The sequence below is a fragment of the Juglans microcarpa x Juglans regia genome, chromosome 1D, assembly GCF_004785595.1.
Source record: "Juglans microcarpa x Juglans regia isolate MS1-56 chromosome 1D, Jm3101_v1.0, whole genome shotgun sequence".
In the NCBI taxonomy this organism is placed as follows: domain Eukaryota; kingdom Viridiplantae; phylum Streptophyta; class Magnoliopsida; order Fagales; family Juglandaceae; genus Juglans; species Juglans microcarpa x Juglans regia.
Window position 1 is genome coordinate 15,423,275 of NC_054594.1, and position 8,257 is coordinate 15,431,531.

General features: G+C 37.5%; 2 protein-coding genes across 5 annotated transcripts in view; one reads left to right on the forward strand and one right to left on the reverse strand.

Annotated features, from left to right (window-relative positions):
- The window catches only part of LOC121251147 (mediator of RNA polymerase II transcription subunit 8), a 51,024-nt gene extending 44,867 nt beyond the window's left edge, over nt 1-6,157 (forward strand). For 3 of the 4 annotated variants that reach the window (XM_041150486.1, XM_041150494.1, XM_041150503.1), the window contains 3 exons: nt 2,557-2,610; nt 5,567-5,627; nt 5,727-6,157. In XM_041150486.1, coding sequence (XP_041006420.1) covers nt 2,557-2,610; nt 5,567-5,627; nt 5,727-5,926 — 315 coding nt within the window. In that variant the 3' untranslated portion in view covers nt 5,927-6,157. The remainder of the gene's footprint in view (nt 1-2,556; nt 2,611-5,566; nt 5,628-5,726) is intronic. The other variant, XM_041150513.1, reaches the window with a different exon arrangement.
- Nucleotides 6,158-6,674: 517 nt separating this feature from the next.
- LOC121251173 lies at nt 6,675-7,908 on the reverse strand. The gene is made up of 2 exons (XM_041150537.1): nt 7,507-7,908; nt 6,675-7,009 (listed from the first exon to the last, which is right to left on the reverse strand). Exons 1-2 carry the CDS (start codon nt 7,800-7,802, stop codon nt 6,958-6,960), a joined length of 348 nt encoding a protein of 115 aa, XP_041006471.1. The 5' UTR covers nt 7,803-7,908; the 3' UTR covers nt 6,675-6,957.
- Nucleotides 7,909-8,257: the final 349 nt, after the last annotated feature.

The following is an 8,257-nucleotide window of genomic DNA, read 5'->3' on the forward strand; positions in this document are numbered from 1 at the left end:
ATAGGGCTTTGCTTGGGTAATGCCTGCCACAGTGGCTGCGTTGTTGGCCAGCTGGACAAACATAGGAGGTATTCCACATATTAAAGCTGTGTGGAAGATGGTTCCTATCTGTATTCTGTGGTGCTTGTAGAAGGAGTGAAATGACCAGATGTTCGAAGATAGAGCGCACACTAGAGGAACTTAGATCTTTTTTAATTAGGAGTTTATTTCTATGGGCCATAGCTATTGATTTTAATGGCCTCAATGTTCATGATTTTCTTGTTTCCAATGCACCCTCCTAAATAGGTGTTACCTCTTGTCTACTATCTTGAGTTCCATCACTGATTTGTTACAGTCATTAAAACTCTGTGCATTTCTTTTCCTCCAAATACATTACAAGAAGCAAGAATTCTCCATTATAGTGTGCACTGATGGCTAAAACTGCCTTTTCCAACATACTAGAAGTTCCACCACTCAGGGAGGCATAATCCAATCTTTCTGAACAAGCCAAAGGCTATGTTCCATAAAATTCTAGCTACCTCATTATGAAATAGAAAATGATACACTTTCTTCACTCTTCTTACACATGCAACACCAATTGATCACTGTAACCTCCCGCTTCCTTACATTATCCAAGTTAAGAACTCACTTAAAGCCGCTGTCTGAATGAAGAAATTCACTCTATGGGGAGTCTTATCCTCCAAATGAGCTTCTAGGGTAAAGGGAACATATCACAGGCACACAACACATTATAAAATGACTTTACTTTGATAACCCCTTTTTCAGATTTGCCTCACCATTTTATCTGACAAGATTTTGACCCACCCCACTTGAGTACAATTGGTCAAATTTTGAATAGCTCCAGGAAGGCATCTTTCAAGGATTGATCAACACGCCACACATCATGCCAAAAACAAATCTTTGACCCATTACCCAACATTAATCTAGTAAAACGAGAGAAAACTCCTCAAGCCCTCCCAATCCCTCCCAAGCAGGATACTTTGTGTCCACTAGCACTCTCAAAAGGCTTTCTTGTACATAGTTCACTGAATAATTTATATTTTATTTTGATGTGATGTTTTCTGGTTGTGAATGTGCTGGTTGCGTAAAACATTATCAGATTTGTAGTGTTTCATTCTATCACCGTTATAGGGCAAATGCCCTTTTGATCTCTCAGCTTTACAGGGCAAATGCCCATTTCAGATCGACTGGGTTGTAGCCTCTATATTTATTTAAATGTTTTATATTGCTCTATTTATGCTTGAGACTATATTCTGTTAAAGGGCTACTCATTATGGAGATTTTCTTTGGATCTAATGTGTTCTTGGCATAAATTTTGTACTCCATCCATGTGGGGATGTCACAGTATGACTTTCATAAATTATCCCAATCTTAACATAGAGAAGTATTAATAATATCACCTTTATTGTTTTGGAAAGTAGATTTGGAAGGCAATGGCTATTTAAATGTGAAATAATTAATTTGTGTCATCAAAAGGGTAGAGTTGAGGGAATCCTTCAGGTTACTTATCAAAAAAAAAAAAAAAAGGGTAGAGTTGATGAAAATAGAAAGAAAATGGCATGGAGTAAATATTTACCAAATGGTCTAAATCTTTTATTTTCATGCTAAAAAATTTGGGAACTGATGTGTTAATTAATACTTCAGCTGGAGGATATGTTAATGAGTAATGCTATACAGTCCTAGGGTGTGCGAGCCCCGTGTACTCATTTTGAAAAAAAAGGGGTCCACCATTAAAAAAATAATTTTTTCATGTGTTCCAGATTGACTTACTTTTTTCAAATGGAGTGCGTGGGTCTTGCACACCCTAAGACTGCAAATATCATTTTTCTATGTTAATACCTTAATGATATCTCTTGAACAAAATATCATATGCTATAGTAGCACTATTGCATTAGGTTAAAACCCAAATAAGTAACTGAGTTATGTTTGGGGTTGGAAGTTGGGGTGTGAGAGCATACCCCCTCATGTCTCTTGTAGTGCGTATATTTGGTTGGAGAAATCAGAGGACTTTTGGAGGTTTAGAGAAAGAAGTCCCTGGGAGAATTCAAGTTGAATTTCGTCTTAAGTTTCCTTCAGATGGGTTACAGATCCCTTTTTATTTACATTTTTTATTTCTTTCTTTGACTTTTTAGATTATCTTAATTTTGGTTTTTGAGCTGTATTTGCCGACTGATTTTTTTGATTTCTTATTCCAAAAATCTGTTTTTGTTCATTTATAGAAAAAAGAAAAAAAGTAGCACTACCCCCAAATATTGGCAGTCTTTTACTTCTCTCCATGCAGTGGTTGATATCATGTGCTTTCTGGTTTCTATGCCTCTGTTTTCTTCAAGACGTTTTTATCAGTTATAGAGAATGTTTAGTATTAGTTCCTTGAAATAAATAGGGATCTGTATTGCTTGTTCACTCACATTGTGGATCTATTTGTATATTTTGAAGCTCAACTATTTCCCTGTTTCATGGTGTTCTTTTGTTCTCCCTTGGCTGAAGCTGTTTTCTTTTATCCTCTATGACAGCATCTTTGACACCTTGACTTTCATTTTGTATGTCCTGTTTCAGATTCCAAACATTTCGGCGACTATGTCATCGCAATCACTTATACCACGGATGCAGGTGTGCTTCCAAATTGCATAGCCAATATTGTTTCCCTTTTTGTTTTCTTGATTTGCAAATGAGAAGGAAAAAGAAAAATGGGGAGGTTTCGTTGCTCGTTTCTCCATGCCTAGCAACCGTTCTTGGAGTTTGGAACCATATAATCAGTTTTGACATATTGAGTTTTGACATACTGACTTGTCAAAAAAACGACATACTGAATATGTTGGAACCATATATACTCAGTTTTGCTAAAACAGAAAATGATTACTGTAACGTTTATCATAGACATGACCATGACTTCTGTGATTTCGTTGTGTTGATGTACGCACATACCCAATCTGCTTTTCTTCCCTGATGAATTTTGGGTAGTTCATTCATTGACTAGAGGCAGGGGGCCTGTCAGTGCATGGCTGATGCAAGATGAATCTTAGAATCAGTTGACTTTTAGTTTATTTAGGTTAGGCTGTTAATTTATCTTATTATTTTGTATTTAATAAATGAGCATATTAGAAGAAACTCTTTGTCGAGGGCCTGTGCACACCTGAGATTAGTCAGGACTTTGTTCTTGGACACCTGGTGCCAATAAAAAAAACATATTAGAATTCAATTAGGATTAGGGTTTATTCAGAGTCTAGTTTAGATTGGGAGTTCATTTGAAATTTTATCTTTTATTTAATTTTTTTTTCTATTTATATGATTTAATAATAAAGTCCTAATTATATTAGGACACCTTTTAATCTAAATAAACCTCTCTCTTTTTTTTTTGATCGGTAATCTAAATAAACCTTTTTTGTGCTCCCAATGGATTCAGATTTTGAATGGAATAAAATTTATTTAAAAAGTGGCTCTCTCCCTCTCCCTCAATTCTCTCTTTCCCGAGCTTCTTCCTCCTCCCTCTTTTGGCTTCTTCACCCTTGCCTTCTTCTCTTCTTCCAACTTTCTTCTCACTTATTAGTTTTGGTGTGAGAGCATTGCTGTTGCTTTCTATCAGCAGTGGCGAGATCCCAAGGTCTACAGCATTCAATTTTCTCACACGCCACAGAATTTCACTACCACCACCCGCACAGCTCTCCAGATTTTTGCATGTCTGATATACCCTCCGTTAACCCATCCACCATCCAAACAGCTGCAACAACACTCAACCATCATGATCCATCCAACATCCGCCACAGAAAACGTATCTTCTTCACCTCCAGAGAGCATCACCCGCACCCAAAACACTAATCGATAAAAACCCACAAGCCACACTTAAATAAACAAATCCCCGTTTTAAAGAAAATAACCCAATTGGCAAACATCATGACTCATCCGATAGTCAATTGGTAGCCACCACAATATCCCTGCCACCCAAATCTGGAAAAAAAAAAAAAAAAAAAAAAAAAAAAAAAAAAAAAAAAAAAAAAAAACCAGCAAAACCCATGTGCAACCCAAGCACTGCCAACCTATCAGAATTCAGCAATATGAACCACACTGAAATTAAAAAAGAAGAAGAAGAAGAAGAAGAAGAAGAAGAAGAAGAAGAAGAAACTAATGAAAAAAAAAAAATTCCCAACAGACCATTGTGCTTCCATCCAGCTGCTACTACCATGTACCCACAGAAACCCTTTCACAACTCAATCCATAATCCTCTTTCCCACAAACAAACAGATACAGGTTCCAAAAATACCAGAAGCATAAGAGATACAATCCCACATAGAAATCAGGATTTGCCTAGATTCACAATCGACTCACTGGCTGCCACTGCATCTACATTACTGAAACTCAAGCACCTCAACTGTTCTCTCCTTTATGCCTAGATTCACAATCGACTCACTGGCTGCCACTGCATCTACATTACTGAAACTCAAGCACCTCAACTGTTCTCTCCTTTATGCTGCCATCAATCATGAAAGTGCCTCCACACGCATTGCCTAGCATTTTCTTAGCAGCACCAGAGACGTTACAGAGCATCAGCTATCCATTGAAGAAGCGGAGATTTTTTTTTGGAGAAACCAATTGCATCTCACAAGGGGAGGAATTTCACTAGGTGCCAAATATGGTGGTTTTTGTTTTTGCATGAAAGCTTTAGAGAAGAAGAAAAGTTGAAGAAGTGGTTCACTTGTTCTGTGACAGAGAAGAACAAAGGAAGAAAGGTCTTGCTTTATGGGCAGCAGGTCACATAAAACAAAGAAATTCAGGGTGCTAGTATTCACGTCATTTCCCTTTCGTTTTGGCAAAATTTTTATCGGTTTTAATGGAAGTCCAATAACAAGCACAAGACCAGTTTTGTGGAAGGTCCAAAGAATCATCCAGCCTGTGTCCATTCATGGTCCAGGCCTAGCGTTTTTCTCAAAGCTGTGATGCCATGGGCCTTTTTTTCCACCTTTTGGGATTTCGAAACTCAAGGACAAGTTTTTTCAAAGCAGGGGGGAATAATGGGGGATGAATTTTAGAGGTGACTTTTGGTTTATTTAGATTAGGTTGTTATTTTATTTATCTTTTTACATTGTAATTCAATAAATAAGCCTGATAGAATCCAATTAAGATTAGGGTTCAGTTAGGGTCTAGTTAGATTACGAGTTTATTTAAAATTTTCTGTTACTCGAATTCTTATTTTAGGAGTCTATTAGTCCTAATTATATTAGGACACATGTTAGTCTATTCGAAAATTTTAAACATCCCTTGTGTTCCAGATTCAATTTTGAATGGAATTAAATTTATTGAGAAATTGTTTTTCTTTCCCTCCCCCTTTTCTCTCTTTTCCCCCTTTCTTCTCTCTCATTCCCAAGCTTCTCCTCTCCAACCTCTTTGACTTTTATTTTCTCTTTCTTCCTAGTCTTCTCATTTCTTGTCCTGCATCAGTGGCACTGAGTAGCTAACCTTTATTGTGCCTGTTCTAGATAGGTTTACTAAATATATGTCTATGTTTGCATTGTATTGTTAGTTTTCATTCAATTATGTTATGATGACTTCTCTTCTGCTTAATTACTGTCAGTTTGGATTATCTGGTAGCAATCCCCAGCGAAGTCATGCTTCCCAAATTTTGAGTGATCAGAGTATGAATTATCTCCTAGTTATGTTTCTATGTGAATATTCGTGTCAATATGGATGTAGACTAAGTAGGCTTAAAATGCAAACTGGGGTTTTTCTTGTAGTGTTTAATATGGGAGCAGCCAATCCTAGTGGTATGATGCCAATACAACAGCAGCAGCAACAACAGCAACATGGTTCACAAACTGCATTTGGTAATATGCAACCGAATGCGCAGAATCTACAACCTGGTATGGTAGCACTTCAGAACACGCAACAGAATCTTCCCAATTTTCCCCAACAGAGACAGCAAAACCCACAGTGATGCAATAATGCTGTCTGTTTTATCTTATTCTTCTTATCGCTTCTATCTCTTTTCGGTGGCCATTGGTGCACCCAAATATATGATTGGGGCAGTAATTCTCATATTTTTGGGTGAGAACTCGTACATGTTGTCTAATTTTTACTTCGAAAGTACCATGTTTTTTGTTTTTTAAAATTGGCAGTATGCTTTTCCATTTTGTCTCTCTATAAATAAGTTCTGCACTTGATGTCATTCCAGCTCACGGTCTATGTGATGCATGACTATGCCTTTCTTGTCTCAGTGTATTGAGACTTCCCAAATGACCATGATGTCATTACATCTTCATATCGGAAGTTGCCAATTGGCAAACTATTCAGTTGAAAAAAAGGAAAGTCTTGAATATGGGGGAATTGGTTCAGTGTATTGAAAATTGGGTTACCTTATCAATTATGCCACAATCCCTCTATTATTACACTTGGTTGCTGTGGCAGAGCTTAATGACCATTGGATTTTTATCTCTGTTTTGACAAAAAATTATCAAAGGGTTGCTAAACATTGTCACGCCAGGAAAGTGAGATGATGGTGGAATAATGATATAGCATCTGGCATTTTCATTGCTAATAATGGTAAGAAAATTGAAAATTGTGTTAAGAATGAGAAACCTATGCTCTAAATAAAAAACCACCTTGCACACATAGTTCCAGTTACATTTGAGGGTATTGGGTAGGTCGGAATCAGGAGAGAGAGAGAGAGAATGGTTAAATCAATATGATTCCCAAGCATTTGGGACGTCTCAATAAAAATTTCACATTGCTTCATCCATTGACCGTGGATTTCATAAATGGAGCTAACAAAGATCCTCTAAAATGGAGACAATCAATTGAGGTTTGTATACCAAAAAAAAAAAAAAAAAAAAAAAAACAAAGAAAGAAAACAGGATTTGTAATGCGTTAGAATTTATGTTAGTGCTCTTTATATCCTGGCATGGGGACGGACTTTGCGTTGTGTACTGCTTCCAAATTTTCAACAATTTGCGTGGGATTTGAAAATTTTCAGAGAGGCCTGGAACAGCATCTGCAGCATTTCTCTATAAACCATTTGAGCCTGTTTCCATGGAGATGTGTAGCAATCAATAGGTAGTCAATATGCACATATAGCTATTCTAGCTACCTTGTAATGATCTGTCCTACACAACATTAATTGTCTTTTTCTGTTTCGTCTACATTTGACTGTTTGGTGCATGCTTTGGATGTCTAAAAGGAAGTTCAAATGCAATACCTAACAGTCAAAAAGCTTCCAAAAGCATCCTATGTAATGACCTATCTTATGCTCCGCGCAGGTGAAATTCTCGGGTCATCGAAACCTTTACGAAATCAATGAGTTAATTTGATTTGTTTGAGAAGTCGAAAGTGTTAATCGATGCAAATTCAAGCTCAATTTGAAATATGGACACTGATCTGAAACCTTATGAGGGGCTGGAAAAAGAGAGATTTGATAGCGAAAAATGGAGATGAATGCAATGGGGAAAAAAGATGAGATTTTCTAGCTGAAATTCTGTACATAATGCATTGGAAAGATTAAAATGAGACCGAAAGGCTTACATGTCTTCAAGGCAAGAGGTCTTGGAATCCAAATCATCCGGGTCTCGACGACGATCCAATGAGAATGCCAATGCCACTGGCAGTGCAGTAGCGGACAGTTTAGCATGCAAAAGAGGGAGATTCTCTGCCGATGTATGGCTTGAAGAATGGGGTGAGAAGGGAGGGGAAGCTGATGGAGATGAAGAGAAGATGTATTTTTGGTTGCCTGGTCCTACACTGATGGGAAGTGGTGAGGGAGGTGTTGGAGGTGATGATGATGGAGAAGGATAACCAATACCATTGTTCGTTTGCTCCATTGAAACTCAAGCACAAAAAGGCAAAACATATGCACAACACTAATCTCACTTTTGAAAGATGGGTGCATGGGTGGGTTCGCTTGTTTTAGGACCAAATCCTTTCACAGAAAGTACTTTCCCGGGAGTTTTAATAGTTTGATTCTTAGGTATAACCTAACGGTCATATGTCATATGCGCCAACCCCTCTCATCTGCTTCTTATTCTTCGCTTGGCTACCTGACAATTTTTCAAGCTTCTCAAATTACCATTTTGGGCTCTCTTGGGTTTGACTCTATGATTTTAACGAAAGTCCAGGACTTTTAAAATCCCAACAATTACCCTTGTACAGTCATGAATATATACAATGCTGGATGGAAGAAACATTAAAAAACAGAGAAATGGACACAAAAATTGGGGCGGTTCATGAATGTCTTCTTGGCCAACTGGGTCACGAAGGGGATCGTGGGAACAACAAT

Excerpts from the sequence above, each read along its gene's own strand:
- LOC121251173 (XM_041150537.1), bottom strand. The coding sequence starts at position 7,802 with ATGGAGCAAACGAACAATGGTATTGGTTATCCTTCTCCATCATCATCA. Across the intron at positions 7,010-7,506 it reads ACCTCTTGCCTTGAAGACAT|GCTCAAATGGTTTATAGAGA; the intron begins GTAAGCCTTTCG and ends CCATGGAAACAG.